At 38.9% G+C, this 18744-nt stretch overlaps 1 protein-coding gene across 7 annotated transcripts in view; it reads left to right on the plus strand.

Annotated features, from left to right (window-relative positions):
- PRKN (parkin RBR E3 ubiquitin protein ligase) overlaps positions 1 to 18744 on the plus strand; it is a 1310471-nt gene that overhangs the window by 408864 nt on the left and 882863 nt on the right. For all 7 annotated transcript variants that reach the window (XM_082633515.1, XM_082633514.1, XM_082633517.1 and 4 more), the window contains exon 3: positions 6274 to 6514. In XM_082633515.1, coding sequence (XP_082489641.1) covers positions 6274 to 6514 — 241 coding nt within the window. The remainder of the gene's footprint in view (positions 1 to 6273; positions 6515 to 18744) is intronic.

The following is an 18744-nucleotide window of genomic DNA, read 5'->3' on the forward strand; positions in this document are numbered from 1 at the left end:
AAAATCTGATAACATCATTGACTATTAAATTAGGAAATCTTTTATCTGATAATTCTTGGCTGATCATATTATTGCTTTTCTGGGGGAAAAAGTGTGTGCTATTAAAAATTCAAATGAAAATCCAAGATTTTCAGGCCTTAAAATGTAAAGTTGGGATGCAATAGGAAGTAGGGCAGCCTTCCAACTGTAATTATTTTAACCATGTTTTATGATAAACAAGAGTTTAACAGAGTTGGAGAGAATGAAAATGAATGAATAATATCAAAGAGATTGAAGGCAGCCCAGTCTAATTTAAAGACCATGGAAGTTTGTATAGCAAGTATGGTGATAAATGTAGACTGATCAATGTGCTTATAAAATAAACTGGTGACTTCCAGGCAGTCCAGTGGTTAAGACTTCACCTTCCAATGCAAGAGATATGGGTTCGATCCCTGGTCGGGGAGCTAAGGTCTCACATGCCTCGCAGCCAAAAAACCAAAACATAAAACAGAAGCAATATTGTAACAAATTCAATAAAGATTTTTAAAATGGTCCACATCAAAAAAGAATCTTTAAAAACAAAATTAAAAAATCAACTCGTTGGAAGTTCTAACATGTATACTTGTATGATGAACTCAGAAGCGTGGGGAGTCCAAAGTGGGATATTTGAAAGATCACTGGGCTGAGAGCCAGAAAACATGGGCCGTGGAGCTGGCTCTTTCATTTCCTAATTATGTGTCATATTTAGGCGACTCACTGAAGCCATCTGACACATTTCCTTACCTCTGCAATGGCTGCAGCAATTGGCATGTGCTTCACAGGATCATGGATTCATTCAACAAACCCAGGTGGAGTGTGTACTATGACCACCGGGTCACTACAGTAGATACTGTAGATACAGCATTAGGAAGATTTAGTATCTTTTCTTGAAGATGGAATTGTCTGGTAACAGAGAAACACATAAATAGGCAGTGCAATCCCATGTGACCAGTGTTGTCTTCTCGGGGTTTGGGATCTGCAGGGGAGCTGACTTAAAAACAGCTGAAGCTGGCACCAACCTTTGGGGGTTGCCAGCCTTGTTGCCAGGCCACCTCTAACTGTTCTTACTTTGCATGGTTTGACTGATGCATCTATAACTGGCACTGATTCTTATTTCATTGTCTTGTCATCCTGTTTGGTTTTATTTTTTATCAGACCCACACAAACTTTCTTCCGTGGCCTCCAGGTTGCCCTGGTCCCAGTGGCTGTCTTCTCTAGTTTTTAACATATGTCTCTTCGAATCATTCCTTTGTACCTGAAGCAGATCCAGTGCAGCTTCCAAACCCCACTCTTCACCATGACCCCTATAGACTTGTCCTCCTCTGATTGTCCCACCCACTACCTCACTTCCTCTCTGCAGCCACATAGTGGAGCTCAGGAGAGTCAGAGAAGGTTATCGGGAGTCCTTGGCCTGGGGTCCCATCCTGGTTTCATACTTAAGAGCTGGATTACGTTGAGCCTGTTATGAATTTCTCTGTGGCTCACCTTTAACTTCTGTGAAGTGGAATAGAAATGAACAACAGAGACAAGTAATGTTTAAAGAGCTTAGTTTGTGCCAGGCACAGTTCTCCTGGCTTTACATACAACTCACTTCTGGATGGTAAGAGCAGCTCCCTTAGTTCACTATGGGGATATTAAACAACTTACTACATCTGAAGACCTTGTAACACAATCTGGAGAATAGTACAAAACTCAAGCATATTATGTATTTATTTTACTTTTATTATTAATGTAATTGTTATCGGCATAGCACGTGAAAGCATTTTGTTAATATGTGGCATTATTAACTATTTTTGAAACTCATTATTAATCCTTTTAAAGATTATCTGTGTAACCCTTCTTTAAGTGCTTGGACAACATTCCAGTAACTTTTCAATCCTTGTTAATTTTTCTTGTTAGAGTAACATTACTTATTTTTACAATGTTTCAAAAGGTTAAGAGTATCTTGAAAAACATTATCAGGTTTTTCAAATTTTTCTTATTTTCAGTGTTCTAATTATATTACCAGGCTGTCAGATATTTGAATTCTAACTACATGTCCTCAGAAGGGCTCCTTTTTGGAAAAGGAAAACTACATCAATTTCTTGTATATCGTGGAATAATGGCTAGTGGATGAGAGGTGGTCATTGGTTGGCAGAGAACTCCCGTAGATGTTTTATTAATCCTGGGGTATCTCCAAGTCAGAGGTCCTGGAGAGAGAGCCCATGGTACTGAGCTCTCAGTCCCTGGTGGGACAACAGCTCTGCTTGATGGCACAAGACCAAGCCCAGCTGGGTGAATGCCCACTTGTTTTGTCCACACTAAACGACTTACGTCATTGCCTTGCTTGTTGAATTAATGACTTGTTATAAGGAAAACACAAATGTACTAAGTGTTTCCTCTTTGCCAAGCAATATTCTGGTTATTGAGGAAACAAAGATAAATAAGGCATTGTTTTTGCCCTGAAGAAGCTTAAAACGATGTTGGAAAACTCTGCTGTCTTCCCATGAAAATCTCTACCTCCCAAAGCTGAGGGATCGTTCGTATACCAAGAGAACTAAATATTATTTTGGGCTTTGGAGTGGCTAGACAACTAAACTTAATCTAATTTATTGCCCATGGGACATGTTATTTAATGTATCTTTGAACTGAACTAGCATGATGGTGCACTTGCACCATCTGGCAAAGGGACTGCTTCCAAAATCAACAACGTTTTCTACAAGTGAGTCAAAGAATTAAGCAGTTAATGGTCTCTGAACCATGGATGGAGTCTCAGGGAAATATGTTCTATAAATATCACTATAAGTACTGAAATCTGTTTGGGATCTTCCTACTCCCCTTTGCAGCTCTACTCTGAGCATTAAGAAAATCTGGATTTGAAAGGAAAATCTCAGTGTTTTTATTTTTTCCATATTTGTCCAATTTTAGCAGTCCCTGAGAATTTGCTCAGGTTCTTCATGTGTTTTCTGGCATCTGAGCATATAGGGATATTTTTTGTATCACCTTTTAGTTCACAGAAAGCCTGGAAAGTTACCAGAATAACGGTCACATCTGTAGATTCTGCTTATTCCACCTTCGTTATACATTTTCCAAATAAGTTTGTGTGAGTGGAGCAGCCAAAAAGGATTCTGAGGTTTTATTCTGAGGTTTTATCTTTATACAAGATAAGGACCCACCCTCTTTAGTTTTCAAAACTTGTAAATGATGATAGTGATACTGACAATTATATATTGAGTTGTGACTGGATTGGGTCTGCACTCTGTATATTTCCTTACATCTCAGAGCAATCATTAAAGTTGGTAATATTATTGCTAATGACATATGTAGAAACTGAAGCTTATGCAGGGAAAGTAATTTGCCAAAAATCACACAGCTAATAAATTACATCTATTTGACTTTAAATTCCATGTTCTTTCTCTTCAGTCTTCTCGCTCCCCGAGGAACACTTTAGGTATTGTGTCTATGCATCTATAGCTGTTTATATTTTTTCATTCATTCATTCTTATTTCCTCTCAGTCATTTACCTTTTCAATTCATAGATGAATTTTCTACATCTACTGGGTTCAAAGTGCTGTGTGAGGCATTCTGGTAAATAAAAATAGAAGTGTAACCCAGTCACTGCTCTCAAGGAATTCTAAATTAAGTTGGAGGATCAGACACACACACACACACTGTCCAAGCTCTGATCACTGCAGTAGAAGAGCATAGCAGGGAAAGATTACCCGGATTCAGATGAGAGAGAAAGACATTATTTTCATCTGGGAGGGTCACATGAACCACGTAAGTTATGACTGTGGAGAGAGGAATTTTATCTTACTGATTTTTTGAACCTTTTGAAAAGAATACAATATCGATGAAAATCTCAGGATATGTTAGGATGCTAATTCTCAATTGTTTCTCCTTGTTGCAAAGCACATGTCCTCACATGCCCACATTTGAGTGTACTCAGATCTTGATGTTGGTTTGTTTGATATGACTTAGGCTAAAGGCTATGTACAGTCTCTAGAGTGCTGGCCAAACACTGAGGTGATGATAAATGGTGGTAGAACGTCTGTTAGTGCAATTAGAATGGAAAATAGTGTATTGTCAGTGATTACTGCTTAATGAACAACCACAAGATCTCAGTGCCATACATTAATAACCGTCTCTTTCCCATGCATCTTCAGGTCATCTGGGGGTCTGCAGCCCCAGCCTGCATTTAGCTGGAAGACTCTGCTCAAGCTATAGGTGGGGTTGCACTTGATCCTCTCCATGGTTTGGGCTCAGGTCTGCACCATGTGTGCAGTTCTGGGGCCCAGGCTGAAGAGGTGGAAACTTCCAGGGATTCTTTTTTGATAGCCAGGGCAGTGGTGCAAATATACTCTAAAGCCCTGGTTCAATCACATCTGCAAACATCCTATTAGCCAAAGCTGATCACATGGCTTCACCCAAAATCAAGGGCAGGATGAAGGGAGATGAGAGTGAATATTTTTTGAAGAATAATATAATCTACATATATAATGGAGAGGAAAAGACAGTTGGTCTAGAAAGGAGAAGAGTCTAAACACACTTGAAGAAGATAGTAAGATGTTAGACTATATTTAACTAGTAATAGTGAGACACTTTAGAAAGACTATGTAGAACACACCAGAAATTCTTATACAAAAGGTTTGCGGGGAAAGACAAGAGGTAAGGAAGTAATTACAAAGCTCTTGTAATGATGGAGGCCTAAAATGGGGAGGTGACAATTGGGATGTAAAGGACCTGAAGATGTGAAGGGAATTTCTGAGTCAGAATTAGTTACTCTTGACACCTTGCTGGATGTAACAGTAGGGAGGAAGGTTCCAAGGTGGTGAAACCCTCCTTAGAAAACATAGGAGAATGATTGGAGTTTTAGGTGGGAGGGGAAGCCTTGATGCTGGGATAACATGGGGGATGGTGGTGCCTTGACAGAAATAGGAAGTCAGGTAGGGGCGGGCTGAGGGGACAGAGATTGACACAGAGTGACCACTGCTGAGTAGGAGCAGTCCTGGGGAGAGCTGGGAAGCTGCGGCGACAGGCGGCAGGAAGAGAAAGTGTGTCGATGTGACCGAGACCCGAGACACGGGACCAGAAGAGATCAGAGTGGGATTTGGGACCGGAGGGCATGCTGGTGACCTTCCTGAGTGGGCGAGGCTGACACCAAGCAGTGGTGTGTGGGCAGGGAGTGCTGATGAGTGTCAGGCACCATTCTTAAAAGTTTGATAGTGATAACACGGCACTTGGGGGGTTATGATTGTTACCAGTGTTGTTGTGTTTTATGTGGGTGTTATTTAAACTTCCTAAGATGAGGGAGAATGGCAATGGGGGGTGTTGTAGAGAGAGGAGGGTCCTCGCTCTGTGGGAGGAGGGACAGACAGATGAACGACTGTGTCTACCCAGTAGATATTCTGAAACAGAGATTTAACTTAAGTTAGTATAGTTTCTGTCCAAGTAAATTATCTGATGTCTAACTTTCTTTTCTTTTTTTTATGCTTTTATTTTATTTTATTTTATTTTTTATTGGAGTATAGTTGCTTTACAATATTGTGTTAGTTTCTACTAATTCTACTAAATTTTAAAGTCTCCTGTTTGTACACATTAATATATAGATACAAAACATTTTTGTAGATGTCCACTGATTTTAATTGTGAGATTGGAAGAAACAGTGAATGATCCAAGATGGCACTGGTACCCTGTCCTCTTGCTTCACTGGCCTGGTGGTGTGATTGCTAGTGATGTCTGAGTATACGTGGAGCCTACTGTAAACAAGTGTATTGTAAATTCTAGAGAAAATTGCCCTGTAGTTGGTAATAACCAACTCTGTGCTTTTTAAAACAGAAATGAGTGCTAGTATTTAAATCTGAAAATTATAAGGACATATTTCCAGGAAGTCAGTTTTAAAAGCATACTGCTTTTCAGTATGGTTATGTGTGCAGTGTGATACATGTTTCTTTCCCGCTAGATTTCATGTCCCTTTGAATATTACTTCAGTTTTTGTCTGTTGTCGTGTTCCATTTATCCCCACATTTCAGTTTCTGGCCCCAGTTCAACATTAACACACACATGTGTAGGTGTTGGCCCCTGCTACAGGGTGAGTGTGCCTATCCTGATCAATCAATCACACGTGTCACTTTTATTTAAGTTCCATGATTGCATGCAGACATTGGACATAAACCAGTGACTTTTACACACTCTAGAACTGATGACAAATTCAGCTTCTCCTGGTGTTTTAATGTCTGCCCTTTCTTGTTGTGTTTTTGTCTCACTCTCCCACAGAGCTGTGACCTGGATCAGCAGAGCATCGTTCACATTGTGCTGAGACCCCAGAGAAAAGTCCCAGAAAGGAACACAGCTGGAGGGGACAGCCCACAGAACACTGCAGGGGGCTCTGAGAGGGAGCCTGAGAGCCTAACTCGTGTGGACCTCAGCAGCTCCATCCTCCCAGCCGACTCAGTGGGTCTGGCTATTATTCTGAAGGATGACAACGAGAATGGTGGCCCACCAGCTGAAAGGCCAGGTAATTGACTGACTATGGCTAGTAAAGCATTTTGTGTGGTAAAATCTCCATGAAGAATGGCCTCACTCTGTGTGTATTTAGTTCATGACAAGTTCTAAATCACCAGAAGGAGACATGACTAGAAGGAGCATATGTGGATGTAAACTTTGAGGTGACACATTTAATAAGTACAACAAAACACAGCTATCATATTAAGAACGAACATAAGGGATGGGGAAGGTGTCAGGACCATAGTGATAGTATCTTGGGTTTACTTTTGGAGGAACTAGGGGTGGTGGGGACATGTGATACATTGTGCTAGGCTCAGAATATATGATTAAGGTACCTATATGTCCCTCTCAACTTTCACCTTTGTTTTCTTCTATTTCTTATTTTCTTAAAATACATTTTGGTTGATTATGTTTCTGATGTAGAGAAATTTTAGAAAAGGAAAAAGAGAATTTCAGAGGTAATTTTAGTCATTCGCAGGTTCTAAGAACAAATGACAATGTCAATAATATCATTTGTGTGAGAGAATTCTTCCTTCTTTATGCTACAGCCCATTTCAAAAGTTTGTTTTGGCATGAATGACAATCCCTTTGTTATGCTGACAATATTAGTATGTTTCCCTTAGTCTTTTATTCTCCAGTCTAAATAGTCAAAGGTACAACAGGATTATTTTTGACTGTGTGTGACAGAAAACACAAAATAATAACAATGACTTGGCAAGGTAGAAGTTTATTTCTCTCCCACGTGCAATAGGTGAAGACGTAAGCAGCCCTGGGCTGGTATGGCTTTCACAGTGTCAGAGACTTCTGGAACAAGCAAGAGGGAGGCTTCTTGCTAAAATTACTAAATAAAATTTAATTAATATTTTTAAAATCATAGGTGAGATTGAAAAAAAAAAGAAAAAGGAAATTTTCCATGGATAAGTGAAGAAGTAGAAGCAACACAGCTGTCTTTAAGTAAAGGAATGAATAAACCAGGAATTTAAGTGCATGGTGCTCTGGTGGCCCTGAGGTGGTTGTGGAAGGAATGAAGACTTCATGTCCTTTACAGGGACTGGGCACCTAGGAGACTGAAAACATAACTGAGAAATGGGGAAAATGAGATAAACCTAAACCTCTCAATACATGTTGAGAGGTTTGTTGTCTACAAGGAGGAATTAATATAAATATCAGACCCAGGCTTTGGCATATCTGATGTCTCAAGCAGAATGTACATAAAAGCATTCCAGAGAACACTTGGGGGTCATGGCCTCCAGAGATGAACAAGCCCTACTGAAGGGGTCCTCATTATACCCATTATAAGTCAAACAAAGGGATATTCTATCCTGAGTGGAGGAGAGCATACACCATAAACTAGAAGATTGGTTTCCCCCAAAACATGAGAAAATAAAATGACAATTTGAAACAGAATACAAAACAAAAATGTTCTATGTTAATTAGGACATAAAATAAAAAATTGAAATCAAAACAGAAAACAGACATAATAGAAAAAGATAGCTATTGAATAGAGCATAAATTTAACTATTAGAATGAAACAAAATCCTCAACAGATTGGTTAAAAGAGCAATTTGTCAATGCCAAAGAGACAATTAATGAATTGGAAGATATATATGAGGGAATCACCCATAATGTGACACAGGTTAAAATGTAAAAAAGTGGTTTTAGAGACTAGGAGTTTGGAATTAGATGACCTAACTTATATCTGAGAGGAAATCTTTAGAGCAGGAGTCCCCAACCCATGGGCCATGGACCGGTACCAGTCATGGCCTGTTAGGAGCCCGGGCCGCACAGCAGGAGGTGAGCAGTGGGCAAGCGAGCGAAGCTTCATCTGCTGCTCCCCATTACTCCCCGTTGCTTGCATTACCGCCTGAACCACCCCCCACTCCCTGTTCGTGGAAAATTGTCTTCCATGAAACTGGTCCCTGGTGCCAAAAACGTTGGGGGCTGTTGCTTTAGAGCAAAATTAAATCCTTATGTGTATTATCTGAACATTAATAATAATATAAGCAGAATAATTATCATTTATAGGTATTCACATATTTCAATGTTTCCTAATGTTTGCGATTCTACTATCTTGTCACTGGTATTTATCTGAAGATTTAAAAAGTAGAATCTTATTATTTTATTATAAAATTGCCTTCAGTCTTCTTGAGAGTTTTATTTTATGATTATAAATTTGGAATTATTGGCACCTTCCATTGTTTCTCTTGCTAGATCATAATACTTCTACTGAAGAAAATATTCTCTTTCTACAGTGATTGAGATACTGGTACACTCTCAGAAAATTCTGCTAAATGTCTAATATTCTACTTAGATTTTAAGTGAAATATGTAATTGTTTCAACCCAAACAATAGATTAAAGAAACTCTCATAAATTTACATAGTACAGTAGCACTGTAGCAAGAGCTTGCAGGCTACTGTATGCTTTGTTATTGGACTGTTTAACCTTAACTTTCCATATAGACCTCATGTAGTCTGACCTCTAATCACCCTGTTTCTCATTTACCCACTGACCAGTGGTGACCTGTTAGCTGCATGTATTTTGCTGGCTGGGGACTGGGCTTAGCAACACTTGCTGGCATGCCAGGTGGCCAGCATCCTATTGTGCTTCTCCTTCCATCACCCCAGATCAGGAGTGAGCTCTCCTATTACCTTTCCTGTGCTGAAAGGGTGGTGTAAGTTATGTTGCATCTGGAAAGAATCAGGCAAAAAAATATGAGTTATTCCAGGTCAACTTTAAGACTTTATTCTGCATTGAACTGAAACTCTGAACTGCAAGGAGTCATCCCTTAATCTTCTGAAGTGGAAAGAATCATCTCCTTTTCAGAACTTTCATACCTTTTATTATTTTCTATTTTGTACTCTAGTTCTTTCTATATATACTTTATCTCTTTGAGGACAGGTTATTTGTTCAATTTACTGTAGTTTCCCACAAAATCTCTAAGAAAAAATGGTGATCAATGTTTCCTAAATTATGTAAAACTGTAAATGTAATAAGCCATTCATCAGAATTTTCTGTGTGTTTAACTTTTAGAACTAATGACTTGTTCAACGTTATACAGAGAAAAATGAAACTTCACCTCTTAAAATATTTTGTTAATTTTACTGCTTGAATGAATGGAATACCTTGAATGGGATTATTTGAAATGACTGTGGGCAAATGACGTGCTTATACAATTATTTTTTTAAATAAAAATGATAGTTTAGAGTTCCTAGAGCAGTGACTCACAAACTCTCGTGGGAATGTTTGTTCAATGCTTATTCCAGGGCCAGAAAGTCTGATTCCATTAGCTGAGGACAGAGATTCAGAAATCATGGTGCTGAGCACACTCCAAGAAATGCTGCCCTATAGCAAATGTTTTCCCACCTTTCAACTGTGAGACCCACCTAGAGTCTTCAACCAGGTGGTAGGAAGGTTGGGAAAGACAGGTGGACAAACCAAGTCAATCCATAGTAGCAAGAGCAGGCTCATAATTACCAGTTTTATATACAAAGCGTCTACAGTGCATTTCATTTGGGGAAAAAAAAAAGAAAAAAGGTCCCTGGTTGAAAAATGTTTGAAAACTTCTGCCTGTAAGAAAGAAATTTAAGAGAAATAAACCTAATTTTCTGCGTGTTTCCAGGGTGTTTGAATTAGACAAGGAAGAATTTAGGTGCTCACCGCATGTGAGAGGGCTCTAAAAGGTGGAGAGCTGGGCTGTAGCCACAAAAGTAGATGCAACAAATAAGAACTGCAACTTGAGAGCATGTCTTTCAGGTATTTATAGGTGCAAAAGATAACTGGTCAATGTAAGAGGCATTGTCATGATCTACATTAATAGTCAGTTTATACTATTTGTATTTAGAAGCTAGGACATGTTAGATTATGATTTTTAAGAGGAAGTCAAAGAACTGAAATGAGTCACTTAAGAATTCCTTAAAGCAGTGGTTCTCAAGGTTCAGTACTCATTGGTGTCACCTGAGGGCTGGGTCCAGCTCAGTCTTCCTGGAGTGGTGACTGAGAATCTGCATTTCTAACAAGTTCCCAGGTCTTGCTGAAAGTATGGTTCCAGGAGCCATGCTTTGAATAACACTGTCCCACACAGTAAGAATTTGTATTGTTTTAAAATATTGTTATTGTATATTATTTTATAAACATTTGAATAAGAGCATCGAGTAAGCTATTCCTGGACTCCAAGGAACCCATGCATGAACTAAGTTCACATATTATGTTTGTGTTTCCTTAAAGAAACACAATTCATCCCCTCCTGATGATCAGATGAAAGAAGCTATTGGATCTAGGAAAAAATAGGAATATTCTCCAATATTTGTCATGCAGTTAGCTAACTACTTAAATAATTAGAGAATCCCTACTCTTTGCCAGGCACAATTCTAGGTGCAGGGATGTAGCAGGAAATAGTAACAGCAAAATTACCTACCCAATTGGATCTCATTCTAGTTGGGAAGAAGATAATAAACAAGCAAACAAAAAGCCGAATAGCTAGTAAGTATATGTTCTCTGGTGAAAAAATTAGCATAGTAAAGGGAATACAGAGTGTTGGAAAGGGTGCTCTTTTGTATAAGGTGGTCAGAGGCCTCTCTCATGCAGTGACAATTGAGGAGAGCATTTCAGGGAGCATCCATTCAGGAATCTCAGGTAGAGGGGACAGCAAATGTATGGACTCAAGGCAGGACCATGCTTGGAAAGCAAGGAGGACACCGTGGCTGGGGAAGAGGAAGTGAAACAGTAGGAGACAGGAAGTCTCCTACTTCAGGAAGTCAGGAAGTCAGAAAGGAAGACAGTAATACATGATCACTGTTGAAAGTGAAGACAATCTAATAAGAAAGTTTTACTCCTGTCAACTAATGTTGAAGCTGAAATTCTGAGGATGACATGCTGCAGGACTGAAAGGAATGGGAATTAATATTCCTCTCCTTCTTCCTCTCCCTCTCCTTCAACAGAATCCACACCAACCTCCTCATAACCCTTCTCCAGGGCAGCCATGTCCTCACAGGCCTCAGAAAACTGTAGGCTGTGTAGGGTTTGTAGGCCCTAGATTTTACCCTGGTGAGAAGGGAGCCACTGGAGGAGTTTTGAGAGATGGAATGACATGATGTGACTTAGGGAATGTTCACCTTGGCTGCTTGTGAATAAACTTCAGGATGCCAAGGTAGAAGCAACAAGATCAGTGTTTCAAATCATCAAAATACGGTAACACCCATGACATCAGGAACTGGTGGTAATGATAGTCAACATCTGTGAAAGCTTATCCTGAACCTGGCACTGTCCTAAGCCCTGCTTCCATGAAATGTCTTGTTTAATTCTTCAGAAACCCCATCAAGTAGAATATATTAATGTCCTCCTAATAGATGGAAAGTAGTATCAGATCATTTGAGGAACGAATCTAAAGGAAGACTCTATTAAGGACTGTCTTACTCCAGACCTTGTGTTCAACATATCCACTAGTCTGTATTCATTTAAATATACATATCAGAAGGAATGAATGAGTTTTTGCTTTTCTTCTAGATATTTTGGTTATAAAGATTGAAGAATCATGTTAATTGTTAATTTTAGCCAAGTAGTCAAATTTTAAAACTCAACTTTTATATCACAAGGTGTACTATTTTTTCATAATTTTTGGGTCTTTAAAAAGAAAACTTTCATTAATTTTATCCAGTTCTTTCTAAGTCTCATTGCCCCAGTTTACTAACAAAGCATTTCATTAGTTTTGAAGAACATTTTCCTTTACAATAATTATACATCTTTTTACTAAATGAAAGAGACTACTTTCGATGAAGCATTACATGCTGGAATGAATTTCTGTTTGTTTGTTTTGGCTGCCCCATGCCACATGTGGGATCTTAGTTCCTGACCAGGGATCAAACCCATGCCCCCTGCAGTGGAAGCTTGGAGTTTAACCACTGGACCACCAAGGAAGTCCCTGGAATGAATTAGTGAAATAGAACTTGAAAACATAAAATAGAAAAAAATTAAAAATAAACAAATGTTAAAAAAAATTAAGAATAAGTTACCTCTGCCACTCCTTGTCAACATTATACTGAAAGTCTTAGCTAATGCAATAAATCAATAAAAGGAAACAAAAGGTATACAGATTGGGAAGAATCATAAAACTGACTTTGTTCATAGGTGATGTGATTGTCAATGCAGAAAATCTAAAGGATTTGACCAAAAAAAGCTTTTGGATCTAATAAGTGATTATGTCAAGATTGCAGGATACAAGGTTAATATAAAAGAGTCAGGTGCTATCCTGTATACCAACAATGAAAAAATGTAATTAGAAATTAAAAACACAGTACCATTTACATTAGCACCCCCTAAAATGAAATACTTAGATATAAACCTAACAAAATATGTACAGGATCTGTATGAGGAAAATCACACAACTTTGCTGAAAGAAATCAAAGAACTAAGTAAATGGAGTGACATTCCATGTTCATGGATAAGAAGACTCAACATTGTCAAGACGTCACCTTCCCAACTTGACATACACAGTTACAGTCAAAATCTTAGCAAGTTATTCTGTGGATATCAGCAAACTTATTCTGAAGTTTAAATGGAGAGGCAGATGACCCAGTATAGCCAACACAGTATTGAAGGAGAAGAAAAAAGTCAGAAGCTTGATGCTCTCTGAAGTTAGGCGTTCCTATAAAGCTACAACAATTAACAGAGTGTAGTAGTGGTGAAAGAATACACAAAATAGTTCTACAGAACAGAGAGCCCAGAAATAGACTCACATAAACATGGTCAGCTGATTTTTGACAAGGAGAAAAGGCAATATGATGGAGAACAAATAGTCTTTTCAACAAATGTGCTGGAAGAACTGGACGTCCACATGCAAAAAAAAAACAAAAACAAAAACAAAAACTACACAAAGATTTTACACTTGTCACACACAAAAAATGATTCAAAATGGATCAGAGACCTAAAGGTAAAACATGAAACTAAAACACCTGGAAGATAACACAGGAGAAAATTTAGATGATCTTGAATGTGGTAATGACTTTTTAGATACAACAACAAAGGCATGATCCATGAAATAAATAAATGATAAGCTGGACTTCATTAAACTTAAAATTGTCTGCTCTGTGAAAGACAATGGCAAGAGAATGAAAAGACAAGCCACAGATGGGGAGAAAATATTTGCAAAAAAGACATATTTAATAAAGGACTGTTATTCAAAATATACAAAATCTCTTAAAACTCAACAATAATAAAATGAACAACCTGTAAAAAATTGGCAAAAGGCCTGAGTAGACACCTCACCCAAGAAGATATACAGATGGCAAATAACCATATGAAAAGATGCTCAATATCATGTCATTAGGGAATTGCAAATTAAAAAAACAATGAGATACCATTACACACCTGTTAGAATGACTAAAATCCAAAACACTGACAACACAAAACACTGGCTGGAATATGGAGCAACATCAACTCATTCCTGCTGGTGAGAATGTAAAATGGTACAACCACATTGGAAGACGGTTTGACAGTTTCTCACTAAACTAAACACACCATACAATCCAGTGATTGTGCTCCTTGATGTTTACTCCAATGAGTTCAAAACATATGTCCACACAATAATCTGCACCCAGATGTTTATAGCAGCTTTATTCATAATTGCCAAAATTTGGTAGCAATCAAGATGTTCTTAAATAGGTAAATAAACTGTGATATATCCAGACAATATTACTTAGTGCTAAAAAGAAATAGGCTATCAAGCCATGAAAAGACATGGAGGGACCTTAAATGCATATTACTAAGTGAAATCAAGTTGAGAAGCCTAATACTGTATGATTCCAACTATATGATGTTCTGGAAAAGAGAAAACTTTGGAGACAGTAAAAACATCAGAAGTTGCGGGGGGGTTGTGTGGGAAGGGATGAATAGTCAGAGTACAGAGGATTTTTAGGACAGAGCAACTATTCTGTATGATAAAATGGTAGATACCATGTCATTATAAAATCCATAGAATATAAAATACTAAGAGTGAACCCTAAAGCAAATGGTGGACTTTGAGTCATAATGATGTGTCAATGTAGGTTAATTAGTTGTAACAAGTGCACTACTCTGGTGAGGGATGTCGATAGTGGGGCAAGCTGGCATGTGCTGGGGAAGGGGGTATATGGAAATTCTCTGTACTGTTTGATCAGTTTTGCTGTGAACCTAAAATTGCTCTAAGAGATAAAGTCTATTAAAAATAAATTGCTTTTAAGACTTGAGCACTGGATACATACTGTAGATGTATGTACTAGAGAGTATGTTCTTATCAGCATTTTTTTTTTTTTTTTTTTTTTTTTTGCGGTACGCGGGCCTCTCACTGTTGTGGCCTCTCCCATTGCAGAGTACAGGCTCCGGACGTGCAGACCCAGTGGCCATGGCTCACGGGCCCAGCCGCTCCGCGGCATGTGGGATCTTCCCAGACCGGGGCACGAACCCGCGTCCCCTGCATCGGCAGGCGGACTCCCAACCACTGCGCCACCAGGGAAGCCCTTTTATCAGCAATTTTTTTGCCAGTGGTTGAATGTATTACAAGATGAAAGTTATTCTGGGATTATGAATGAGTTAGCACCTGCCAAATACAAATCAGTCATGGAAGCCTCCTAATGGAATAAAGTGATAAACTTCAGACTTAATTCTCATTTTATCCAAAAATCAAATCTCAAGTACTTGAAAATGTGTATTATACATACTAATGACTTTAAGCCAGAGGGTGTGAATTTCTTGGTGCATTGGACAGCTTTAAACCTTCCCTGAAACAACAAAATTTTGGCAGTCATACTAGAGCAACTTAAAGTTGCTATCACATCAAACTATTAAAAATACATTATAATTCTGCAAGTACTTGACTTTTTTCTCCAACAAAGAAAATTTTACTATAATATACTCTTTCAATACTATAAGTGAAAACACAGAAAATGATGTTTCAGTGTAGTGGGAATTTTGCCAACCTGACATATTTTGGGGTGGGTTTTTTAGGTAAGGAAAATAGTCCTATATTCCTTTCCAAGGAGTATGAGCACCATTCCAAAAGCAGAATGAGTTTCTCTTTCCTCTTTATTGTACTTTATATATACAGCTGGCCCTCCATATCCCCGGGTTCCACATCCATGGATTCAACCAACTAGGGATGAAAAATATTTAGAAATTAAAAATTCCAGAAAGTTCCAAAAAGCAAAACTTGAATATGCCAATCACCTGGCAACTATTTACATTTACATTGTATTTACAACTATTTACATAGCATTTACATTGTATTAGTTATTATAAGTAATTTGGATATGACTTAAAGTACAGAGAGGATAAGTGTAGGTTATATGCAAATACTACACCATTTTATATAATGGACTTGGGCATCCACGGGTTTTGGTGTCTGAGGGGGTTCCTGGAACAAATGCCTCATGGATACCGAGGGATGACTTAGTTCAGTGTAAATAATTACTTGTCACATTTTTGCTTTCCACTTTGAAGGTAACGCTTGTCAGATTCAAGTAAGTCTCATATACTTCGTACCTTCATTGCCTGGAACATGGATGGTACTGGATATATTGTCATACTGTCAAGAAGTTTTATTCAGCATATAAGATGACTCTTACAGCTCTTCAATTCTTGCTCATCGCATATGGCAGGGGAAAATGGTGAATAACTGCATGTGGGTGGCATGGTGTGATGTGCCATGGGGTATCCAGAGTGCAAGTAACAGTTCTAAGCCTGAGGAAGTCAAAACGCATTAAGGGGGAGGTTAGAGATCATCAAGCACTCCACACACAACAGTGTAGGTGTCAACCAAATAGTTCCCTCATTTGCTGTTTTCAGCCATCTTCTGAGTACTTCTTTTATTATTACCATCATCATCATCATCATTATTGTCACAAAGAACACATAACATGAAATTTACCATCTTAACCATTTCTAAGCATACAGTTCAGCGGTGTTAAGGATATTCACATTGTTGTGCAACCAGTCTCAAAACATGTCCGCTTTGCAAAACTGAAACTGTACCCATTAAACAACAACTCCCTGTTTCCCCATCCCTGCAGCCCCTGACAACCACCATTCTACTTTCTATCTCCATGAATTTGACTACTCCAGATACCTTATATAAGTGGAATCAGACTCTGTTTGTCTTTTTGTGACTGGCTTATTTCACTTAGCATGATGATCGACCTGTTTTTAGCATGTGTCAGAACTGCAAAGAACTTCTTATGTGTAATAAACTGGCCACAGGAGATCCAAGGGTTAATGAGAAGAGCAAGATCCTCAAGTAGCTCACATCTTAGAATATGTATGTATATAAATTTAAATGAAGTGGGTTCTGAAAAAGAGGTAAATCAAAGTAATATGGGGACGTTGAGGAGGGAGAGGCTAAGACAGGCATCCTAGGTGGGCTTTGAAAGACAAGAAGAATTTGTCAGTGGTGGGGGGCTTTGGAGAATGGGGGGAGAGGTTAGTTACACTCAGAGAGGGGGATGAGCTATGTAGTTTTCAGACAGTGATGGCCATAGCTGGGTTCTATTATGGCTTCAGAGGATTGATGGTATCAGAAAGGTGTCTGGGGCTGGGGGGTGGCGGAGGGGTGATTCCTGTTGTGGAGAGCTCTGAGTGCCAACACTTTCAGTGACCAAAGACGGACTTGATAACTTTCAGTCACATCTCTTTCTCTGCTGGTGTTTAAGAAAGCGTTCCACACATGATGAATTTTTTTTTTTTAATACATAAGAGATATGCAGTCAAGTAAAGCTGGAAGGAGTGCCAGTGTGTCCTTTTCTGGGTGTCAGAAAATACAGAGAGGAAACTCCAGCTGCTGCATGGGTGAGACGTTGACCTCAGCGAGGACTCCATGCCGGCTGGGTGGGGTGAGCTCACTGCCCAAAACGGGGAAGACAGACTGAGGCCGGCCTTCCTTCTCTGCACCTCCTTCATGCCTGTTTCGGCGCACGTGACTCTGCTGGACGTGCTCTTGGTCGTTGTTGTCTCTTTTAGGACCTAAGCAGTTAAAAATGAGCTGTAGGGGAGAGTGGTGGGAAATGACAGTGTTACAGTTTTTAAGGTTCAGTGTGGTACTGACTTGCTAGAGGCCTCGGGATGTTTCAATTTTTCTGAAGTCCCCTCTGCAGAGCAATAGTGTGATAAAAAGGGGAGAGGAGAAGTTGCCCCTAGACTAAATGAGGTCTGACTTGACCGTGTGCTCCTTTTGTGCAATGCCTCTAGGGCTGTGCGGTGCACGCCTCTCCCTGTCCTGGGGGCCTCCAGTGCTCCGTAAGGTAGAGCCTTTACATTTTTGCTCTTGGAGCCTAGAGGACTTTCGGAGGATGTTGGACAAGTGCTAAGATGGTAAGATTTGCACTTGACAAGAGAGTGGGAGCTGAGGCAGGATATTTTCAGCCGGTGAAGTCTGTCTTGGGACTCGTTGGAGCATTCTAATTATTGCAGAGTGTGCCAGAAATGCAGGCAGGCGGCTGGATTCCACTTTTTTTTAAAAATGTGGTTAGAAGGAAAAGAAAGAAAAAAATTACAAATTAAGTGGTAAACATTGACTGATTATAATAAACTCTTTTAAAACTTCCTAAATTTTGTGAAACATTTATTGAAGGTATTGTTTTGTATGACCTGGAGCTTCCAAAATTTTACACCTAATTCAGTAATGTTTGTTCCACCTATGGGAATTAGTAAAATGTCCTTTTAATAAAAGAAATTGAAACTCTCTCATGACAAGTTAACAAACTATCAGGACATTCTTTTTTTAATTCACTTTTTAGGTGATACCATAGAATCAAGCCCAAACTCCTACACCTCCTAAATCTATTGAACTATAATTAATTTTCCTAATGATATTCCTAAACCTCTGTAAGATCTTAAAGTTCTTCCTCAATCCCCAAAGATTAAATTAAATTTACTCCCTTTGGTGTTAGAGGTGTGATATTACGCTCTGATTCTGTGAAAGTTAGTGCTCTATCTTCTCTGTGTATGAGAATTAAACTAACCGGAACATGCAGTGCATCCGTGGAGTTGTAATTTGCTTGGGAATCAAATGGCCAATTGTTTGGCTAGTGGATTAAATGAAAATCCTTTGAGCCTGGAATATTTTTTATATCCTAAGTGTTTTCCATAGTAACTGTCTCTTGGTAGGCCCTTAATAAATATTTGCTGTTGCTGGAAAATACTATCGGAAAAGGTGATAGGCATTTGTTTCTAGTCCTTGAGCCAATGCACAAGTACCCCAGGGTGCGATGGGTCTGTGA

Source organism: Mesoplodon mirus, assembly GCF_964341445.2.
Source record: "Mesoplodon mirus genome assembly, chromosome: 10".
Lineage (NCBI taxonomy): Eukaryota > Metazoa > Chordata > Mammalia > Artiodactyla > Ziphiidae > Mesoplodon > Mesoplodon mirus.